At 36.5% G+C, this 24791-nt stretch overlaps 1 protein-coding gene across 1 annotated transcript in view; it reads right to left on the reverse strand.

The window, feature by feature from the left end:
- si:dkey-225n22.4 (collagen alpha-1(XXI) chain) overlaps nt 1-24791 on the reverse strand; it is a 67678-nt gene that overhangs the window by 10502 nt on the left and 32385 nt on the right. Inside the window, exons 16-21 of the mRNA XM_036582883.1 lie at nt 15581-15634; nt 8142-8186; nt 7831-7884; nt 1093-1146; nt 802-855; nt 492-563 (exon numbers count right to left, since the gene is read on the reverse strand). Of these exons, the coding sequence (XP_036438776.1) occupies nt 492-563; nt 802-855; nt 1093-1146; nt 7831-7884; nt 8142-8186; nt 15581-15634 (333 nt within the window). The remainder of the gene's footprint in view (nt 1-491; nt 564-801; nt 856-1092; nt 1147-7830; nt 7885-8141; nt 8187-15580; nt 15635-24791) is intronic.

Raw genomic sequence — 24791 nt, forward strand, 5'->3', positions numbered from 1 at the left:
GCTATATTCAGGTACACGGCAAGGTTCTGTTCATTTTTACAGTTCACACTATGTCCTAAACTACATGACGAGTCTGCACAACCTTAATGAAGACCTAGAAGCGGTTTGAGTGGATTGAGAGAAGTTTTGAGGATGTATTTACAGAAAATATTTGGGTGACTATTGACGTCTAGTGTTAGCAACATTAGCCTCACAGCTCCAGCACTATACAATCTAATTGACTATTTCTGCTGTAAGAGGAAAATTCTATTCTTTGAAAAACACTTGAAACACCCTGAAAGTTCACTATTGTTTTACAGTAGCAAACAGTGACATCTCCTTCAATACTGTTTAGTTTCAGGGCCAAATATTTGTTTCTAAAATTGCTTAAGAAATATCAGAATGAAAATTCGCAATTCTAAAGTTGACTGCAGAGTATTTGATGACACTTCCACAATTCATTGCAGTGTGATGGTTTAGGCCACTCTTAGGCCACTTTTGGGATCATTTACCTTATGTCCTTTAAAGCCAGGAAGACCCATTGCACCCTGTAACCCTGGAAACCCTGGATCTCCCTGTGTACCCTGTGAATGTTAGAACATATCTGAATCAGCTGGGAGAAATGAGCACTGAATGTCCTCACCGGGATTCAAAACAAATAAACATTGATTATTACTCCATCAAACACACTGACAGAAAAGTACCTCTCAAGACAATTTAAGCATCTTAAACTTTACTGAATAATATTCCACTACTGGCTGTTTGGCACAAGAAACAGATATATTAATATGGATTCAGAGGTTTAAATATGTTGAATCTCACCTTTTGCCCCGGTGCACCTGGAAGACCAGTCAGCCCCCGCTCTCCTGCGCTACCCTGCACGCACACAGACACGACTCAACAAGCAAACACAGACACTTGACATGCATTGTGCATGATGTCTCCAATACTCCAGGCAACATTATTTGTCAAGCTTTTTTATTTCTTGGAATCTAGTTGATAAGAATACAATTCCTGGAACAGAATAAACGTAATCTTCATATAGCTATCCCCACAGGAGAAAGCCAATGCATTAGCATAATTGCTAAAGGTGCCTTTTAGTACTATGCTTACCTTGGGACCGATTTGTCCATCTGCTCCAGGGGGTCCCGGGGGGCCTGGATTGCCCTAAGGGGTTGAAGCAGATAGGACACAAAGTTAAACACTGTGTGACTGCTGTGGTCAAAAGAGATATCACGGTCTGCTGACTTCAGTCATTATCACTTCCCCCATTGTGATTGAGGCTGAAAACAAAAAGCAAAACAAGACCATAAAGTTACGTTTGAATTCAAGTATCTGTAGAGAGTTTTCTTACATTACCATTCAAAACATTCACGTAATATGAACATTAATATAACCAATATTTGATTAATTATTTCAGCAATTTTTTGTTAAACATCAGTAATAAACACAGTAGGATTTCAGTACAGGGGTACATTGTAAAGCCCTTGTTATGCTCTTATTAAGCCATATAAATTCAGTAGCCATTAATTACATGGTTCATTACATCTTTACTGAGCAACAACTAGGGAACATCTGAAACCTGCATCACCATGTTTCTTATGTAACATCTATTGCATATCATCACTGTGTTAGTCATAAGGGTCTTAACAGTGCATCAACATGTTTCTCATGTTGCTAAACATGGTTCTCTATTTAGCTAAAAGAAAGCAAAATCACATCTTGTAGTGAACAGAGTGTCTTTCTTTTATTGTGAAAAAAACTTCTCAACCAATCAGATAATGGTTGTATAAAAAGTAAGCTAATAGCTTATTAAGGGAACCATAATGACCTTCTATACTGAAGTGTTACCAACAAAACCTAGCTGTAGATATTTGTATAAATTCTTAGTTAAGCTTAGTAAATATCAGTCATTCTGGACATTAATTTTAGCGTAACATCATTCTCAGTGCCCTACAGCTTTTCTCAGTCATTTTAGAATAACCTACAACTCTGTTTATCAGTCTGGACACATCTAAAATTTCTACCTACAGGTTAATTGAAACCAATGAGGTTGTATTAAGAATCATGTTAGAATCTCTGTAAATGTGAGCAGAAAATTCACAATCATCACATGATCAAATATAGTTTCTTTTTTAGTACTGACACATAAAAATTGAGTTAAAGGTAAACATATATTAAATATAATCATGTAAATTACTATTGTAATAATATTAATTAATGATCATAATGCGAAATGTTATCAAGAAACTTTTTTCTTGCCTTTCCCTTCTTAGAAACCTCTCATTCTGAAATCATGTCATTTTAGCACCATATTGTTAAATACATCAGAAGTGCCAGTTAGCCCTGCAGTGCAGCACGCACGTGGACTAAATGCTTTGCTGAGCAAACACAGCAGCTCCAGTCAGTAGAAAGCTAATTTGTGTCAACTGTGCACTAATCGGTTGACGTGAGTGCTGAAAACATGAGTAACTTACTCATTGTGGAATAGCTTTCAGTAACTTCCAGGTGCTCTGTGGATTTGCTCTGAACTGCTGGGTTCTAGCAACACCCTTTAAAAAGCACAGCTCTGACTGCAAACTACATGGCGGCACACTGCATTTTTTAGCCGGAATTAAAGAAGTCTGTCAGTTTGTAGACTTTGACAGCTTAAACCTCCCGGCACTTAAGCAGCAGATATTACGGAAAAAATGTCAAATCTCAGCCAAGAGAGGACAATCATTTGGATACACATAAAACATGAAAGCTGCAAGAAAATCTACACATCAGGGCTGTATTCATTCAACCTAGTGATTTTCCCAAACAGCATCATGTCATCTTAATGCCGGCATCATGTCAGAGACACATTTTATGGCTCCTACTGTATACTAGGATTTACAAAATAGAAAAACAGAAAAGGAACACAATATTACTTGTATTTGTCATTTTAGCTATAGCCTGTCAAGTATGAGTTCATCAAACTTTAAACAAGTTAAAAGAATGTGCGTCACAGACTATTGATCTGTTAACTGTATTAGAAGTTCAGGAAACCCAAAATTTGAAGGCAGCCATGTTAGAACAGGTTTAACAGAAAGTTAAAACAACTAACAACTACTAGAGAGTTCGGAGACTATATATCTACAGCATTTTGCATGGCCAGAATTTTATGCAGCCAGTGAGCTGGGGTAAATACACTAGCATTCAAAAGTTCGCAAGCACTTACTATATGTGTGTTTAATTTTTTAAAATTACTTTTGACGTTTTATTCAATATTTCAAGAATTCTTTGCACAAGTAGTGAATAGAATGATTGATTAATAATAGACTGTAATTATCTATTTGCATTAGCTTTTCAGATGATTCATCTTCAAATATGAGCTCCACTTTTCTTGATGCTGACAGTTTCTTGTCAGTCTAAAGCTCAGTTCATCATTCTGGACACAAAAAAATTGTTTTTAATTGCAGCTTCCTAGTGTCCTACTAACATTTGGAAAAGTTGGAGTTAAGATAATCGCAAGATTCAATGTGGAGACAGTGACATCCTGATAATACTGTAGCCCACTATGCAGAAAAGCTCGTATCTCAAGACTATCCAATCAGCAGTGACACAACTGGTTCTAAGCTGGCCTCAGAACAGCTGTGATTGCCCATAGAGTGAACTGCCCTCTATGTTCAGCTTTGAACAAGATACTGCTCTTCTCAGAAACGTCTGATTCAGAGCTCTACTGGAAGAGTCTTATTCCAGTACATTCCTAATAAACCTCCTTTTCATCAACCAGACTCTTCAGCTGTATATTTATGACAGTTGGCATTAATGTAAATGCAAATGTAAAATAAATCACAGTGAAATAGTGATGTAATTTACACTGTCAACAGATCAAAATATGTGGTATTTTATTTTGTTCAAGTAAAATTGAAAGTGAGCCATGTTGACCACAGTGACTTTGACTTCTTGAGATGTACAGGCAGGAGATGTGAGTCAGCACCTGGAAGGTCACAGGTTCATATCCCACAACTGACTGGATATGGCACTTAGCCTAGTGGCTGGTAGCCTAGTGGTAGGAGGACTGAGCCAGCAATCTGGGCAAGGCACTTATTCCCCCTCACTGCCCCAGGTGGCGCTGCTCTGCTGGCAACACCGTGCTGCTCCTATTTACATCTTTGGCATTTGGCAGACACTCTTATCTAGAGTACCTTACTTGATAGCAGGACTGGTATAGTATAGTGATTGTTGGTTTAGCACAGGGTTTGTTGGGAATGAGTTCACTGATAACTAGCATATTGGCAGCACAGTATCATATAAAGTAATTAGAAGTCAACAGATAGATTAGGCTGTATTAGGAGAGAGAGAGAGAGAGAGAGAGAGAGAGAGAGAGAGAGAGAGAGAGAGAGATTAAAAGAAGGCCATTACCATCAAGTATTTTCAACTGAAAATAATTTGGTAAATAAATAGTTAATATTTAATACAAAATTAGACAGTGACTGTGTCCAAATTATATACTGTGTACTGTATACTGCATCAGTATATACTGTATACTACATGCTACTCTTCATAGTAGTATACTGTAAAGTATCCACCTATGACAAAAGCCATTTGCCATACTACAAGGCAACATCAGGGACTTAGCCAATCAGACTGACATCAGCACCCGCCCTGTGTTCCTTAGCCTTCCAATCACTGCTTAGCAACTGCTGCTCGGTGCTTTTCAGTGTGTGTGTTTATACTTCGGTCAAGAGATGGGCTTGTGTGACCTTTAAAAATACACCCCATATAATAACAGGGCAGGAGGGCAGGATGTTGTTTTCTACCCATCTTCAAGTCGCAAACTTTAAAAAATGTCAGCTTTGGGTTGGTCTGTGTTTTCACCTGTTTTTCTGTTTACTAAAATGACAGTCATTCTAATTTCATCACTTTCATAGTTGGTAATATGAGCTAATTAGACAGAATAATAAGCAGTGAGAGCCTGAAATGCCGATGCTGAGTGGATTGTTTGGCTGAGACCAACTGTAGTAAGTTACTGTTTTAACACATTATCTATGCAGTTCATTTATTAATTAGACAGAATATGTAAACCCGCCTGATAAGTACAGCAGCAAGACAAATTTATTTCATTTTGCTATTAATAATGTATTGAAGGGCTGAATCTAGGGCTATTAAAAATATCAGTATATGAAGATCAGTATATGAAGACCAGAGCAGTACATCCGGGTCCTTCGGCATACTGGAGAAATTCATGTTGGTCACATACTGCATACTACTTAATACTTTTGGGCACAATCAGTAGGTGAGCAGTATGTAGTAGACTATTTCAAATGCAGCCAGTGTAGGTGGAGTCAGATCAGTTTATGGAACAGTAATTGCAGTTTAGGGAAGAAAGGACAACAAATGATAATGAACAAAGGAAAGGAAAAGGTAGATAAAAATTATGGATTGATAACACAGGTAGCAATGAACTGGTCAAAACGTAAGTGGGCAGTTGGTGTACTACACATATTCATAAATTATTTTATTAACTAGATGCAGCAGGTCACTTTTCTGCAAGACTGGCCTTACTAAAATTTGGAGTATAGTTACATCCCTGTCCACTAATTATTTGAAATCTGTAAAGTTGAGGTTGGGTTTACATTAGTGTAAATAATGATTTCAAACTTCCAAATGGTAGCATAGTGTACAGCCTTATTTTGTTGAAATCCCAAACAGGCTGAGGTTTTGTTGGGTCTATAATGAGTACACAGTATAATGAGGTTGCCATTAAAACTGAAAATTGTAATGCATTTAAATGCTGATTACACTGTGGTTCACATATCCCATCTATAAGACTAATTTACAGAAAAAAAATTACCTAATTCAAAAATCCATTTAGGATTTTGGGAAAGGTGCTGAATAAAGTGCACACATTACCCATAATAGTTGGACCTCACTGGAGCCCTAATTGAATGTGTTACCTTGTGCACACAGTTGGGTATCTGGATAGGTGCCATATCATCATTTAAATCATTTAAGCAGATGGAGTTTACAAAAAACAGTGTTTCTTTCATATGCCACATGCTCCAGAGTCAGAAGCAGAATGTAAAAAACGGTTACCGGTGACCTTTGTGTCACTCGTTCAATATGGTGACAAAGTGAACGCTGCCGCTAGTTTGGAATTCTGTATTCTGTTCTCTACTTAGTTATTGGTGACCCTATCCACAGTCATTACTGTGAGCTGAACGTGAGAGTGAGCTGCCCATCCCTGACTATGAAGAGGAAGCTGCTTAGTATGCTATTCATTCACAAGACCTCTTTGCAGAAATTACCACATACCCTCAGCGGTTCATCTTTCCTTGAACGTTAGCAAGGATTACTTCACCTTTTTTTTTTCAATGACTTTAGTTGGAGAGCATTTTGTTTGTTTAGTATTGCATATTTGACAGAATTTTCAAAGTAGAATTTGCACAGAACATCTTGTCAGCTTGTCCACGTGCTTCTTTTTATATTGAATATTTTTATGATTTACACTAGCTTTACACTTTCATACTTCTATATTACCAAGCAACAGTCAGAGACTGCCCTTCATTTCTTTACTGTACAGTTTAAACAGCCACTGAATAAAAGTTATAGATATTTCTGAGGAGATTGGATATAAGACAATTCACTTGTGCAAAGAAGGAGGAAGTCAAAGAAAAATTAAAAAGAGTTTCCAAAACTAGAGTTCAACAAATCAATCAAAGTTACAGAGAAAATGGGGCTCCAAACAGCAAATGCAAGACCTGGTAGACCACCAAAACTGTCACCATCAGTACTTAAAACACTACTTAAAGCATACATTTTTGAGAGAGAGGAGAAAATCCACTCTTACTTCAGATCTGAAAAAATGCACAGGTGTTTCTGTCCATCCTTCCACTGTGAGAAGACAACTCAACACTATGAATCTGAAAGAATGTGTAGCTGTGAAAAAGCCATTACTGAGAAAAGAAAATAAACAAAAAAAGAACATTTTCAAATGAAACAAAGAAGCTGCTGATGTCCAGACCTCAACATCAATGAAAGTGTTTTGGATTACTTACATTGTGATAAGCAAAAAATGCAACCAACTTGTAAAACCGAAATTTGGAGGTATGAAACAATATCCCTATAGATTTCTTTTAAAAACTGAAAGTAAGATTCCTGAAAAGAATCAAAGCTGCAGTTAAGGCAATAGACTAAATTCTGAAAAATTTAGTTGGCTTCTGTGTAATTTTCTGTTAAAACAAATTCAGCTTTTTTCCTATTGTTGAAGAATTAATAACTTCCACTCAGTGGCTGTTTTGATGGGAAATTAAACAAACTAGGGGTGGTGTCTGACTTTTGCACAGTGCGTTATTTTAAAGAGAGTCATAAGCTATACTAGGCCTTAAATGGTCTTTCCAGCCAAGTGAAGTGAAACGAATATGTAAAAACTTAATATAATGATTGAATCATAGACCAACTACAAGCACAGCACTGAACAGCTGAACAAGTCTGATTGAGGATCTATCTGTAATGCCACAAGATGGCAGCAATAAAGTCACTGAAAAACTGTGCAGAATCATTGAGCACTGCAACATTCTACATTTACCAACAGAGGTCACACTACCGTTGATGGATTTCTTAGACATGTTTAAACACTGCCATTGTTCAACAGCTGCTTTTACAAATTCTATTAACCGATTTCTGATTAAACTTTGGCTGTGTCCAAATTGCTCTTCCTTGCCTCGTTTTGTTGCGGGTGACGTGAGAAGACTGTCTTCAGGTGACTCGGACAAATTTCAATCTGATTTCTCTCACATGTCCAATCTTAAGAGGTCAGTTGTCGCAAAGAAAAGATAAGGTAAAGAGGTGAGCCTGCAGCACTCAAGAGGGATGTTCACTCACTGGAGGTCCTTTAGGTCCAGGAGATCCTTTCAGTCCAGGTGATCCTTTGGCCCCCTAAGCTCCAGAGACAAACCCAAGATCAATAACAATGTGCTTCTTGTGACTGCTACAACTACGAAGGGATTGTGTAGTCTTACACGTTTCTTCAATGTTTTGTGTCTGGGAACAATACTTGACGAAAATCAATAAAGGGTGCATTATGATTTCACACGGCAGCCTATTTGAGCCTGTTCTGCTTTATTCTTTATATATAAGACAAATAATATGGTAGAAGAATATAAGAACTCTGAGGGAGCTACGAGAGGTCTTACCGGAGATCCACTCAACCCAGCCTCACCAGGAAGTCCACGGATACCCTGAGGAAACAGAGAAAATCCACTTTACTGCTGGTTTACATGGTTTGACTGACAGGCTCCATCACCCTGCCATTAATCATGATCCTCTTTTCTAGCTTCTGTTACCTCATTAATGGCAGCAAATTAATTCTACATTATGGATAAGTCATTAAGCAGATTACAGCTTGCCAAGAAAAATGACAAGTTCACAGACAAATTTGTACATATTATACAATATATGGAGGGTCTGAAGTCCACACACTGTCTGCGATTGTTCTCCTGGCCTCCTAAATGAGTTTAATGGAAGCCTCTTGACTACTCTGCTTCCTTTAGGAAGTCTCAGGCATGTTACAGTTGATACATACAATTACACACATGGGATAGTCATCACTGAAAAGCTGTTGTAAGAAGAACTTCTTGTCTTCCACCACAGACTGACTATATGCAGTTTAAATAGTACACTGTTAGAAATAAAGGTTCTGTGCAGGTACTTTTTTCGTTCATCAAGGTACAAACAATATAAGTGTGTCCTCAAAGGTACAACAGTGGTTTTAAGGTCCAGTTGTGAATTAAATTAGTTTTTCCAGGTGAAAATTATGTATATGTACCTTTTCAATACCTAATGTTTTGAAAACAGAACAATAAAATAAAAAGCCTGGAGACGAGACGGGGTGTGTGGAGTCAGTACACCTTAGATAATATAATTTTAATGGATTATGGTACAATTATACTCCCTGACTAAAGGTACTGAGATGTACCCTTGAGGGTACCACCCCAGTGACAAGAGGGGTACTGCCCCAGTGACAGAGAGAGTGTACCATTTTCTACTGTTTAGTGTAGTGGGTACCCTTTCAACCCTTTTACTCTTTGTGACTTGTCCGTTTACATTTTGTTATTATTGGATATATTTTGTGATTTGCAATTAAATATTTGACAATTTTAACTATCAGGGCAGGTTGAAGTTCTGTGTTGTAAGTACTGGGTTGCTAGCAACTCTAAAAACAGTTGGTGAAACACTCATGGGTCATTCCACGCCAACTCACATAGCCTTGTCCTATCATGAACTCCCATTAAAAAAATTCAACCAAAAACTTCAATTTAGCTCATGAAACCATGCAAACTGTTAAAGCAATGCTCCAATTAGTATTTCAGTTATGATTTTTTAACCTTTGTGCCTTAAATACTGAATTTAACTGCTTAAAGAATAACTAAACTGAAATATTACCAATAAAGCAATAAGAACTTTAAACCAACTAGTTTTGTTCTAATAAATGTCATTATCAAGTTTATGGATGCAGCTATTTTTTATAAAAAGTAAAAGGTCAGATTTGAAATGTAGTCTTTCAATCAGTTTTCAAAATAATTTTGGTAACACTTTCTATGAATGTCTCATTTGTAAGCATCTATAAACACATTTATAACATGTTATAATGTATTCATAAGGCATTATAAACATGGTTATAAATATTTATAAAAAAGAATTACACTGAATTACTTTATAGCCATGTTTATTATACATTATGAATTGTTAATATAATGCATTATAAATAGTGTTAATAACACGTTATAATGTCAGTGCCAAAGAAGTCAGTCCTAGCTTGGAGAGCATAAAGTAAAGACAAATACCAAGCTAACAGTGGTGTACACTGACTCTCACATTGGGTAAAACACTGATGGCAGCACTAGTTTAAACTCTGACATTTGAAGCCTGTAATGTGCTTTACTGTGTATGTTTTAGTGTTTCAGTAAATCCTTCAGTAAATACTTCAAGTTGAGGCCTTACTTTAATCACTGGAGGAGGCTTTAGTACAGTACGCTTCACTTTACTTAGAGCGAACAAATACGACTTATGAGCTCTTATAATTTGTTATGATCAGTACTTATAATGTATATGTTAACAATTCCTAATGCATAATATGCATGGCTATAACGTATAATGCATTTTTATAAATATTTATAGCTATGTTTATAATGTCTTGTGAATGCATTATAACATGTTATGAATGTGTTTATAGATGCTTACAAAGGTGATATTCAAAGAAAGTGTTACCATAATTTCTGTAATATTCCTACATTCCTAGCAAATCTGTGAATTATTTGTTTCTGAATGCAATATTTAAAGCTACACCATAAAACCAAAATAGATTCATGACTAAAAATCAATTTTTAGTTCTTCTGGACTTTTATTTTATGTTTGACTGTCCTTATTCTAAGAAAAAGGTAGCTTCAAGTATTGAATCCAGTAATTAATCATTAGATTAATCATTTCTAGAAATAAAATAATATTACATAAAACCTTAATTTAGCTAAATATTTCTGACCGAAATGGACAGAAAATAATTTTGATTAAATTTCAAACATTTCGCAATTTAATTTGTAAAAATGCATAATCTAATAAATTCACCTGTTAAAGGCAATTATTTGCACAGAACTAGTTGATCTCAAGTAAAATATTATTCTGATTATTTTCAATATTTAATATAGTTAATAGTTCAGCTCTGTTCAGTTATTCTTTAAGAAGGTAAACTCAAGAACAAAGAAACAAGAACCTAATGGGCAAACTTTAAAACTTCATAGCTAAAAAATTTCTTGGAGCACAGCTTTCAGATTTTGCACAACTGCAAGAGTTTTTTGCTTGAATTTTTTCATAGATATCCATTATGTGTCCAGACAGGGCCTGAGTGAGTTGGTGTGGAATGCACCCCTATGCATTCAAGGGTAAATAACACAAGGAAGAAAACACTTATCATGTACCATGCAAACAATAAAAAACAAAAAAACAAAGCAGAAAGGTTTTGAATCTGACAGCAGCTTCCGAACACTTGAATCATTGATTGTTAAGTGCAAAACAACCTCTCTCATGCCACAAACCGCCACTGGTATCCCATTTAAATGGAAGCATAAACAATTTTTATGTGGAAATATATATCTTTGGGTGTTACATTCTGCGACATGATGGCTTTACAGAATGTTTTTATATTTGGCTCTTGCAGGCGGGACCCGTACTGAGCCATGTTAAACCACCCATATATTTTCATCACCTGCATTTGGCAGCCCAAAGCTCCACAGTGAAGAGTGAACTGCTGTTTCTTCAAAACAAAGAATAACAATCCTTTGAATAATGCTTCCAAACATGCAACCGGATACACAGTCCCTCTCCACCCATATCAGCAAAGTTTCTTCCTCCGGGTTCCTCAAGCACCTACAACTCAAGCTTTACTGCGCTGAGAGACATATAGCAGCATGGAGGAAACATCAAGGGTTCTGTTTTCTCCCCGAGCACTCGGAGATGAGAGGGGGGAATAAGGGAACAGGAACAGGTGTGTCACTTTGAAGTGATGCCACTTGCATAGCGTCCGGGTTAATGAGTCATTTGATGGTGAGAGGAGTGCGTGGATTCCTCTCAAAGGCTCTTCCATAGGAGGGACAAGACCGGATCAAATAGTGAAACTAAAGAGATCGTTAGAGGGAATGATACTGAAAGGTAACACTCTGTGCAAGTGAGATAGTGAGGGGGAGTTTAAGGTCATGAATGTAATTACATGAGAAAAATGAAAGGCGTCGTTTCTGGAGAGTAAAGCGAATCTCACAGTGACTCGCTTCGCTCATATAATTACCCAGAACTGGAGCTGGAACCGACTGATATTGAAGTTTAAGTAGTTTTTTTCTTACATATGCATGGCCAAAACACTTTAGTTACGAAATGATACATACACATTTATGGTGCAACACTCAAACATGAGTATGGCAATCAAACACTCTTCATTTATATTTAAATATTATACCAATTATTGATACTGCTTATATAACCATGTGATGTAAGATTTTTCTGAGATGGTAAATTAGTGAGGCTGTGTCTTTCATTCATGGCTGAAACTGCTTTAGACATCACTGAGAAGCTTCAGTAATTAATGCAGCCAAGCAAAGTATACAGTAGTCCATAAAGTGAGGGGGTGACATTAATGACAAAACCAGTCTTGTAAAAACCTTTGGTTTCTGATGTCTTCTGCCACCATCCTCTAGTGAAGTGCAGCGCTGGAGAGTTTAGCCGGATGTTCTTTTGACGCAAGACTGCAGAACAGCTCAGTTCTGTTTCAGTGCATTTTAGGGCAGATGTGAATCAAATTTTTAACACCGTCTGGCCTTGAGTTTCATCATTCTGGGCTGTGCGCTACCCTCAGTCGCAGAGGGAAACAAAGCTAATGCTAATTCATTACACATGTTACTCAGCCCACAACAACATCATTGAAGTTTAAAGACAGTAGTTGGTACCACTGCTGCAAATTGGCCTTAGAGAGAGAGCTCCATTGCCTGGTTAGCCTAAGTTGCATTTATTTTTCTAACACAGCCTTCAGTGTCTCCCCATTCTGCACATGGCTAAAATCCATCATGATTAAGCAGAAGTGTAAGTGGACAGTAATGAATTACATTTACTCTTGTTACAGTACTTAAGCACATTTTGGTACTTTTTTAGAACTAGCATTTAAAAAGTGTTTTTATTTATGGTTTTATCCGCCATATCGCCTTACAGATGATGCTACATCATCAGAAACCTTTTTGTTTTGTCAGATAATCACATAACGCAGCCTGACTCTACTCTGCTCTGCTCTCTCTCACTCTCTCTCTCTCTCTCTCTCTCTCTCGCGCTCTCTCTCTCTCACTCTCTCCACAGAAAGATGCATAAATGTGTACTGTGATCAGCCTCAGGACTTTTTTTTCTCATGTAATATCATGTTTGGCTTTAGTTTTATTTGTACAGATTATTACTATTGATGTAGCTAAATCAAACATTTGCAGGTTGTGACTATGGATATACAAAAAGAAGTAACTTGATTACTCAAGTAACAACTTGTTTACTCTTGAGTAATTTCCTTTATTAATACTTTTACTTGCTCTGAAGTAAATTATCACTACAATAACAAAAGCTTTAATTAAGTAGGGATTTTCTGCACTCCTTCCTCCCCTATGTTTAAGTAGCTGACAAAACCCAAAGCACTATTTGTCATTCTAATGTGTATTTGTCCTGCATACAGGATGTTTTGAAAGGCCAGGATTTGAAGGCTCATTGAGTAAAATGCCGGCATTTGAGTGGAGGGAGATCAGAGGATAAGATATTCTGCATGTTGACATGGTGGCTCCATTGTGCATGTTCGCAGAGTGGTTTGGTTGTAATGGTGTGGATAGTGGCACTGTAGTGTGCTTGGAGGTTTGTAAACACTGCAGCTGGGGCTGGGCTCCTGGCTGGAATCGCCCCAGCACAAGCTGCGCGTCTATTTATAGGTCTGCTTTCTGATTGCTTTTTTTTCCCTGACTGTTTTATGAAACCACTGCAAAGAAATTGTCCACTTTGCAAAAGAGACCTAACTATTGCCATAAACATGTGTAGGAGAGGTTTGTTTGGAGCAGTAAACAAAACACACTTTCAGTCAGGGCACATAAATAAATGTAGTAGTTTCAATTGCCAATTCATATAAACTAAGGAAAACAATGTTTCATTGAATAAAAGGGTAACACGTTACTGTAGGACAGCCCACGACACCTACATAAGCCTGTCACGACATTTGACTTAAACATACAAAACATTTATAAAGGTTTATTCCTCTCCACCACTTTGGGACATTTTTCACATTTGATGTTACAATTTGCAATATGATTTTCACTTTTTCTCACAGACATTTTGTTACTGGGAGATAATATTTTTTGACAGATTAATTCAACTTTATATTCAAGTTGTCTAAACAACATCTTTCAGAATGTTAATTAAATTTGTGTCAGACATGTTGAATGTTGGTTTTTCTTTACGTAAAATTAGGGGGTACATTTTCTAGTTTGCTATTGTGTAGTTGGACCAAAAGTATTGATTCATACATTTGCTAAAGGTATGTACTTTAAATATGTTAAAGCACTACTTACATAATACATTAACAAATAAAATAATTACAACAAAAAATAAATAAATAAATAAATGATTATAAACGTGTCCCAAGACTACTGTAGTTAGTTAGTTTCTCACATTGGGCTCATTCACAACATTTTTGGGTTGAAATGACATATCATGTTATAACAAATGACTGTAGCTAAGTGTTTATCACAGTGACATAACACAGGTGAAATAGCTTAAATTTTATAAATAGTCAAATGAATCTCTCTCTACCTTTGGGCCACAGAAAATGCTGACTTTGCTATGTGTTAATATCAGCATGATGTCACTTTGACATATGCTGGGCTACAAAGTCATTTCATCCCAGAAAATCAGTGTCGGTCTATGTCAGTTGTCATGAAGGGTTTATGTAGGTGTCATATAGCCCAATAAAAATCGCACTTTACTTGAGGGGTGTCTACATAACACATTCATAACATCTTACTTAAACGCTTCATAACATGTTCATGAATGTTTAGATCAACATTCATAAAACATACGTTTCACATGATATTAATATGGACTATGTCATTTTACTAAAAGACATTTTTCAAAATAAAAGTTTGAAAGACGATAGTATTTTCAGTAAAACGCCTAATTTCTGGACAGCCCAAACAAAAATGACCTTGCTCTACCCCTTTGGTCATTAAGTGCTTTGGCACACCATCATACTAAGATTCAGTCAAATGATTGTTTCAAAGCATATTTAAGAGTAATTTACTGTCCATGTAGTAAAGTGACATGCAAAGTAACAAGTGCTTAAGGAAAAACATAATTAAAAAGAAATCGAAAGTATAAATGAAATGTGCCTAAGTGTAAAAGCACTTAACAACCAACAGGATAAAGCGAACTCATTTTTATTTTGGCTGTCCAGAAATGAGGCGTTTTATTGAAAATGATATGCTTTTCCACAATAAAAACTGATGACTTAATTAGAAAAATGTTTCTCAGTAAAATGACATAGTAGTCCATATTAATATCATGTAAAGCATGTATACTTTAAAAATGTTCATATACATTTGTTCACATACATTCATTAACATATTATGAAATGTTTATGTAAGATGTTATGAATATGTAATGTAGACACCCTTCAGGTAAAGTGTTACCAAAATATCAATAGAATCCATTAGTATTGACATTAACAGTCCATTACCCTGCTGGCCCATTCAAGAAAGGGACTAACAAATGCAGCGAGTGAGGAAAGCTAGCAAACTCAAGCACATCAGCACCTGCTGATAATAAGAAATAATGCTGTATATTAGCTAACAAGCACTACGTAACTAAAAGTTTTTATGATTCCTTTGTTCCTCCACCAGCTGACATAAGAAGAGACTACAAGATCAGCACATGTTAATCAGTGATGAAAATAACCATAGACACATCTTATTTCACCAACCTATCAGATCTCAGCACTGTCAGTGAGTTAACAACAGCACAAAACAAGGTGTGCATCATCTGCATCATTCCAACTGAAAAAAGAAAGAAGACTTACTGGTGGTCCTGGTGGTCCACTTGGACCAGGCAAACCGGTATCGCCTTTATCGCCCTGTTAAAAAGACAGAGAGAGAGAGAGAGAGAGAGAGAGAGAGAGAGAGAGAGAGAGAAACACTTTATTATGATTATTTATTCTGAGTTCTATGCAATTTAAGTCAGTTACACTAAAGACGACTCTTCCCAAAGATCATGAAAAGCAACACTCAGAGGCATCACAGTTACCAGCACACATCATTAATCAGCCCAAGAGCTCAAACAGAAATGGAGAGGGGTCTTTGTCTTTGATTATGTATCTAGGAGAGGACCACCCTCCTTTAGCCAGATGCTCAACAAGTTCATCTACATGGCAGAGTAAACAAGCAATTAAGGCAGTTTAACAGTTAAACAAGTCTCTGTTTTCACAGTCCAGCCAACAGTAAAGGACAGCAGGCAGCTATTTGAGTTACAGAGTGTATGTTTTCTTGCATAGCGCCAAGACTCACTGGACACATAAAACCAAGTCTTTCATTATGAAACAAGGCTGCCATGACAAAGCAATAAAGACTGCACACAAGTCTTTATAAGCTATAAACATTGAGAGCTGAAGAAAGATTTTTTTCTGTCCTCTGTCTGTCAGAACAGACTGAACTGCTTTGTATGTACTTTTTAAGAGTTATTAGCTATCAAATGATTAAAATAAATAAGTGTGATTAGTGTCACTATTTTGTGTAGTTAATCAGGATTAATCCTTTAAAAATCCAGGCTTGTTATTCAGTAGCTACAGGGACTTCAGTGCAAACTAATAAAGCTATTCTTAGGTTATAGAAGTGTGTAATAATAAGTTGGGCTCCTTGGTGGGTATAATTGGTGTATTTGCTAAAGATTTTTTTTTTCATTTTAAAAGCAGTGTATTCTGTTAAAGCTATAAAACTGGACAGAATAAGCTATCAGAATGCATTTATACCTTTTAGCAGTTCAAGAAGATTATTTTCATTGTGTGCATGCAGAGTTTACTTGAACCTAAACATAAAAATAGGGTGAAATCCTGTTTTCCTGAGCTAAACAGTACAGTGAGAGCAACAGCGACTGCACTGTTTCTACTCCTCCACAACTGTAGCATCTCACTCTCATAAAGCTACATTACATCTCATTAATTTATCCATATTCTCCTAAAGACACTGTACAGTGCTAACATTACTGATATTGTTGCATTAGCACTGCTTTGCTTACTTAACACCCGACGTCCTTCAGAGAAACATGAAAATAAAAATGTAATGTATGTACACATTCATCATGGCGGTAGCTGGGAATGGTATTTAAACGCTGCATTTGAACAAGAGGGCTACAGTTGTGGAGTCATAACAGCACACAAACTTCAGATGATATGAAGGATATCTAATTTATTGTGGATCATTTATCATGTTAATGTGTTATTAGCGCCTTAACTTGGACACCACTAACATTTCAGATTTGTGCGGCCTAAGCAGTTTGAAATGGCTGTGTGTCAAAAATGCTCCACACAACAAAAAATACAAAAAATATTCCATACAACGATAGACAGACACCTTCAGCACTACAAGATGTCTAAATACTCCAGCAAAGTTCGAGGTGTGGAAAGCAGACAAACACTTTGATGAATCTGAACTCTGCTGGGCTGAAAGGGAAGCTGGTCATTAAGATATTCTATGACTTTGTTTTCTTCTAGATTGTCCACTTTCTCTAGGCCCATAAAAATAACCCAAGCCTTTCTTTACAGAAGGAGACCACCTATGAGACGGACATAAATCTGACCTGTGCAAGACTTTGGAACCAGTGTCCAGCCAATATACACATACGCACACATGCAGACACACATGCACACTCACACTCTCGCAAGTGTACACACACGCATACAGGTGTTGGACAAGTTGATCAAAACAGAAGTGTGTTCTATCAAAAAATGCAAAAATGCAAAAAATAAATATTTTAAAAAAAAACAACTGTGACAAAATTAAAAGCCACATTTTTATGGAGTTTTTATGGAGATAAATGCGATTAGAAATTTTAATCAAATGCAGATCTGAATTTAAATGTTATTATTGTGAATGTGTATCATACTATCCGAAATCAAATTGAATCTTAATATTTGTAAGAGAGCATTGTGTAATCTGAAAAAGAACTGATGATGTACAAGTGAATGTCTGGAATTCAATTTATAAAAATCAGTTTTTCTGTTAATTGACACTTTCAGATTCACTTTCACAATAACATCTAGCCAGACAAAAGCAGTTGAACACTGAATCTCTTCAAGGCAGGTAATAACACTTGTTTTATAACAGAGGTGGAGAAGAATAGCCAGTAAAGCAATGTTTTTTTTAACAACAGATGTAAGTGTAAAGCGCAGCATGAATGTATTTTGTACAGCCTTCTAGTGACGTGCCTGTCTACCCCAGCATCATCAATATGCCTAAAATAGTCCAGTTCTATTTCAGTCTCACTGATGTGCTGGGAGTGGTACATCACCAAAAAGCTATGGCTACAGGCTACAGTCAGTAATTACAAGTGTACCTGTACGGTAGGTGTTTCTGATAAAATGACCAGTGAGTGTGGATACATTATAGGAGGCTGCCCAGGAAGGAGCTGTCAAAATGGCCATTAAATACAAGTTATTCACTTTTCAGGAGACATTTCTAAAGGAGTTTAGATATAAGATAATCTTGCTCAGGGAAGGGAAAATTAGGATTCCTATGGGCTCCCGAGTGACGCAACCGTCTAAGCGTTGGCCCTATCATCAGGAGATCGCGAGTTCGAGTGAAGCTGTCAAAAAGCTGTTACTGAGAAAAGGAAATGGCATTCTCAAAACAGAGTCCAGAATTCAACTGAATGTGTTTGGGATTACTTGGACTGTAAGAAGCAGAAAATGCCACCAACTTCTAAGACTGAACTGGATGGTGTGGAAAAATGGCCCTGTAAACATCTTTGAATAACTGACAGCGAGTCGCATGAGAAGAATGGATGCTTTATTGAAGGCAAAAGATCTGCACACTAAATAATGAAAAAGTTGATATTATATTCATTGTTGAGGTTTATAAGTTGTATTGTTTTATCTCTGACTGTGGAATAGCTTTGTTCTGTAGAAATTCAGAACAAATGACTCTCTACAGTTTGTGAACACTGCCTGTTGCCATGTTGAAATGAGAAAAAAGGCTTCTACTCGGGAGACTGCTAGCATTTTCATGTTTAGTTGCACTAAGCCAGATCATTAGCTTGAACGTAAATTTAGTTTTCCCTGTATAATGATGGATATTAGTAATTTTCATGTACTTCAGCAGAGGGCCTTTCTTTACTGTCAAAGCAACTAGTTTTCTTTTTCGTCTCATTTATCTTGTTAAAGTCTTGTGAAATTGCAGTCAGGCTTGCAGCAAGTGGTTGTGACGTGGGAGCTGGTTTCTGTGCATTAGCCATCTGCTTGTGTGTACATTTTAATTACACAGGCAAAAACATTGATTTTGGCAGCCAAACAAGGCATTATAATCACACTACAGTTCCATTACAAAGCACCACTTCAGACAGAGCGCTCCATGAGGCTCTGCCCAAGTCTTTCAAGGGGTGGACTAACCCAAACCGTTTTCAACCCAGTCCTCACAAAGGTTTGCTGTATTCCAGATCCCCAAAAATTATTACCTGCATCCTTGATTACTTGGCCCTGTGAATGGGAGCTGGAATTGGAGAAGAATGCAGGTTGGCAATGGGGCCTCAAAAGCCAGCTTAAGAAGCTGGGTTGTGAATGATTTCCTGCTCAGATGCAGGGTTAACATTGATCTGCTGAAATCCATACTACATTTACATTCAGCAAGAGGCCCTAATCCACAATCAGCACTTGCTAAAAATAGCCCTCTCAAAGACGTCGTTCACCTCAACCTCTCCAATCTGAGTGCATCTGAAACAATTAACGTCCAGACAGTAGAATTACACCATCATGTGCCAAAACACTCAATCAGTCAATACAGCTGTAATGTGTGTTACGATTTGGACTGAAATCGGTATTGTACGCTGTGGATCTGACCTACATCCATAACTTAATATGACAACACTGTCACATCCGTACAAACCTCACTGATTTCAACTCCACATAGATGTCTCTAGTATCAGGTGCCTGAAAAAATCTAGCGTACTCTGGTCAAGGTGGCAGGAAATTACTTCAGTTAACCCTCAGGAGTGTTATTAATGATTTTTGTTACCCATTTGATTCATGTTACATAATTATTCAAGTGTAATTGCAGAATTGTATGATTAATTACATATTTGTGTAATTAGTTGCATTTCAATTCCGTTATACATTATGTATTGACAGGTTTGAGACTTTTTCCATTTGTTTTGATGTTAGTAAATGAAATAAGTGGCAAAAAAAGTTAATGTTTCTTCTTTCTTCAAAACAAGTACTGTAGACACAAGAATAACTTTTCTTCCAATTCAAATCATAATAAACATGGTCTCGACTTCACGTTATGAATTTGGATTTTTGACAAAATCTTTCCATTTGTTTAAGTATAAGTGACGAATACTTACACTAAATGCTAAAAGTCACGTTGCAAAACTTAAAAAGTGTAATTACATGGTTGAGTATTTACAGTACTTAGAGCATTTACACAGAAGCTTCAACAATGAAATATAACTGCATTTTCTTTAGTATTTATTATGTCTACATTCTAGCTTTATCACGGCTTCCATTCTTTTAACAAGTCTTGCTTTCAGTTTTTCAAATTTCACATCTGCAGGGATATTTGTCCACACCTACAAAGTTCAGTCTTAGAAGTTGGTTAAATTTTCTGCTTCTCAAAATCCAAGTAATCCCAAACACATTCAGTGATGTTGAGGTCTGGACACCAGCAGCTTCTCTGTTTCTGTGCAATTTTTCTTGTTTTTATTTTTTATTTTCTTCTCAGTAATGGCTTCTTGACAGTTACACATCCTTTCAGACTCATAGTGTTGAGTTATCTTCTCACAGTGGAAGGATGGACAGAAACACCTGTGGATTTTTTCAGATCTGAAGCAAAAGTGGAGCTTGATTTTCTCCTCTCTCTCAAAGATAAAAGCTTTAAGTGCTGTTTGTCTGATGGTGAGAGTTTCTGGAGGTCTACCAGGTCTTGCATGGTTGTTAGCAGTCCATTTTCTGTGTGTCTTTTATTATTTTTTGAACTACAGTTTTAGAAAGTTTTGACTTTCCCCTTTTTATGCAAGTGAATTATCTTGTATCTAATCTCCTCAGAAAGATCTCCTGAAAAATTCAGAACTTGTACTTAATGACCATTTTGTCTGCAAATTAAAAAAATGAAAGTTGATCTGTGACCTTTGCACAGTAGTATGATTACATAAGTAATGATATATATTTATATTCAAATTATATTCTGTATCAACAGGTTGGAGAAAGCATTTCTGACTGTTCTGCATTTGATTTTAAGAACAGAATATGGCAAAACTTTCTGCATGCTCAACAGTAACATTTAATTAAATTTAAATCATAATAAAACACCTAATCTTCTACTCACAACCAAACATGGTATCGATTGAAAGTTAATTATCTGCCAGAGGGGACCTATAGAGGGGGTTAACACAGCAAGTGGTCAACACATTCTGCACAAGCGCTGAGGTACAAACGAACCAGTTCATTATGTGGTCCATTTCTGTGTGATCATGTTGTATTGTTGTACTGTGTAATGGAGTTGTGTAAATAATTTAGCGGACAGTCTAAAGTAAGCTATCAGTCTCTGAAGCCAGAAATTCAAAGTAAAACCAGCGAGTTCCTAATGACATTTTAATCAAAACCATGTTCGCAAACCAAGTTATTATACCTGTGTTCTCTTTCATTACAAGGACAAATTACAAGTGAAATCAATATGATGAGAAGTATCTGCAACATTCCGGAGGACTTGGTACACCCCAAATTACAAGGTGGTGGTCAAAACCTCTTACACACCCATGTAAAGCTTTGTCCATAATAAGTACAACATCTGCAGGAACATGTGGGCACTATCAATGCCTGTTGTTGAGCTTGCTGATTTGCAGGTGTACGCTATTATGAATAAATTGTTGTGTTGTCTGTTTGTTATGTAATGTTTGGTTCAGAGAGCTCAGGTTTAGAATCTGGTTGGAAAACTGCCATGATATCACTGCATCAGTTTTAAAGCAGGCAAATAAAACATACAAAAACACATTCAGGGTAAAAAGCATGGCATCTTCAGCCGCCCCATCAACAGAGCTGTCAGTGGGTTTAACAGTACTGAAGACTGCAATTAAGGTGGTCTCAGAAACTTAATGAAAGGTACATTAAAACTAAATGCTTTTTACCTCATTCATTGGTGGTTAATGGAGTTCATCTAATCCTGTAAATGAGCTGAATTTGTACTAAATCCAAGTACTTAAATATTTATAAGGCATCTATCAGTGTGCCATTTAGGCTCCAAATTGACAAATAGCTGTAATCAGTGTGATTGTGGGATTTGAAAGATTTAATGTGCATTGAGTATTTTCATTTAAAAGCAATTTATGGCCAATCATGCAATTCAAAGCATTTTGTCAATATTCTAAAGCAATACACATCATAATAAAAAAGCATGTGAAAGAAAAAGATAAGAGTGTTTGAAATTTGCTTAAACTGACAACAGGGGATCGATTTAACCTCACTGTCTTCTAAATGTCATGCAAATTGATCAAGCAATGACAATGAAAGGAGACACCTGTAGCTCTATCTGTACTTGGCCCCTTAAAATGATTAAAAAAATAATGTTACTTTCTTCACCTGACTTTATAAGACAGTAAGACACAGACACAAGCAGACTGAGAGATGCAGGCAAAGAAAAACCCATACAGTGGTTTTTCTGAGATTAAAGCAGAGACAAATATACAGTCTAGCGTATCTCTAGCAAGAAAATAGTTTCAGTGGGTGTAATTGTGCTTGTTTTGACTCCATAAAGTCATCTTAAGAAGACCTGAATTGTCACAACGATCTACTAGTGTGCCAGACATGTTTGCGTACATTTGGTGTCTGTATGAAATTTATTTGACTTTAATGTGTCTCTCGAAGCTGAAATTTAAATAATGTATGTGTAAAAAGTGGGAAGGGTATGAAAATAGGTTTTATGGATGTTTTTATGTATGTTTACGGACTTCAGTAATAGATGTACAGTGAGCGTGGGGGACGTGCATGTTTTTAACAGTGCAGCATTATTGTGTATGTGTGTGTGTGTGTGTGTGTGTGTGTGTGTGTATGTAAGGTGAATGCACTGCAGCCTGAATGAGTCTGCAACACCCCACAGCTGTAAAACTTCACCAGTAAAACCAAAAGGCCACATGAAAGCAGCCCAAATGGCCTAGTTACCTAACAACTCCATGGATGAGATGCTGTGTTGGAGAGTACTTCAGCCTCAGAATCAGGCCTTATAGGCAGCTCCTGTGGTTTTATGGTCTTTTAACTATCCTGTAATCCGAAAAGGGAAGGTTTCAGTCTAGAATTTGCAACTGGAGGTTATCTCTTCCATGTTTATTTCTCTCTACTGGAAGCTTCTCTGAAACAAACCATGCCACAATATAGTTCTTTCAGAAAATAGTCAAAAATAAAGTGCTTTTAAATGGCTTGGCAAGAAGTGCAATTGCTGCTAGACATAGAAATATATTCTCAATTCATTTCAAATATAAATGTAAAAAAAAGAATGATATCATCGCAAGCAAAGCAGTTTTTGATATAATCAAAATATCTTATATGCCTTATTATAAGATTTCTATAATGAATATTATAAGATTTTATGACTATTACTAGACATTTGTTACTTATTCCACTAGCACATATATTTACTTCATTTTAACTGAAGCATTATTTCTTCAGACAAGAAAAATTGTCTGCTAATGGAACGAGATATTTTAAATAAATACTTAATAAAAATAATATTTTAATAAAATACTTAAGTAAGTGTCTAGAAAGAGGTTGATTACTCATAATATTCTTACAAAATTCTTATAAGTGGTATTCATCATAATATAGCATCAATAGTTTGTGTTTGTGAATAGTCCACTCCCAAAAAATATAGCATAAAAAAAAAAGTGGTCTATAACACATTTTGGAATGAAACCCTGCAAAACAAGAACACATAGTGTCACTGATGCAGAGCACTGCTTTTAGGAAGCATCAGTGGTGCTACTGGTGCCCATTTGCGGAGAATCTTCAGCCTGCTAAATGTGAGTAAGTGAGAATGTGAGTGATCTAGTTCCATGACATGTTTTGCATCTTAAAAAAAACACTGCGAGACTTACTAATGTAGTCCTCTTCGGCCAATTTGAAGGTCTTTGTAATTAGTAGAATACTGCTTTCTTCAAGCCATTATGTATGAGAGAATGAGAGAAAGAGAATGAAAGTAAATGAAACATTTAGAGAGAGAGAGAGAGAGAGAAGCAAAATGTGGTAGAATAAATTAACTAACAAGGATTAGAATAACATAAGTAGGCAGAAAGCAAGAACTAATGTCTAAAAGCAAATCTAAAAGCAAATGTACCAAGAAGCAGAGTGCAGAGAAAAGCACAGCTTTAAAGAGACTGAGGTGTGGACTTAAAGGCAGGAGGAGGCTGTCAATCGGTAAGAGCAGTAAATGGAAAAGAGAGAGATAAAAATAGAAAGATGGTGGGATAACAGGGTGGAGATGAGTGAAGCAGACGGTAAGTAGGAGGAAGGGGCAAAGTGATGAGCGAGATAGTGGGGTATGAAATGAGGGTGGAGAGAGAGAGGGAGAAAGAGGGAGAGAAGCAGAGAGGTTTCCTTGGTAGCACACAGATGCAGAGGCAGATGTAGTGGATTGAAAATAGATGTAACCGTAAATATATGGTAGCAAAGCCAAGGCGCGTGCAGGGTCGGGGTGTAAGTGGGTATTGGTGGGCCAACGCTGGCAAAAATTAAACTAAACTCTTTTTTAAAAAGATAAATGTCCCAACAGTTAAAGAATATTACTAGTGTATCCCACCTGTATTCAGTAATCAGTAAGATGCACACTGCAGTAATAAACAAGGTAACCAGAAGGAAATTTAGATCATAATCAGAGAAATGACTGCTGTTGATGTTTGCATTACATCATTCTTATCACACTCAATCAGCTGCTGTGGCAAAACAATATTTTATTATGTTGTTGCAAGGCTTACAATAAGTGCTATATCATATCATATCATAACATTGAGGCCCTGAATTGCTCTCATTAGTTTTGATACTT

This window comes from Colossoma macropomum, unplaced genomic scaffold (assembly GCF_904425465.1).
Source record: "Colossoma macropomum unplaced genomic scaffold, Colossoma_macropomum, whole genome shotgun sequence".
Classification (NCBI taxonomy): domain Eukaryota; kingdom Metazoa; phylum Chordata; class Actinopteri; order Characiformes; family Serrasalmidae; genus Colossoma; species Colossoma macropomum.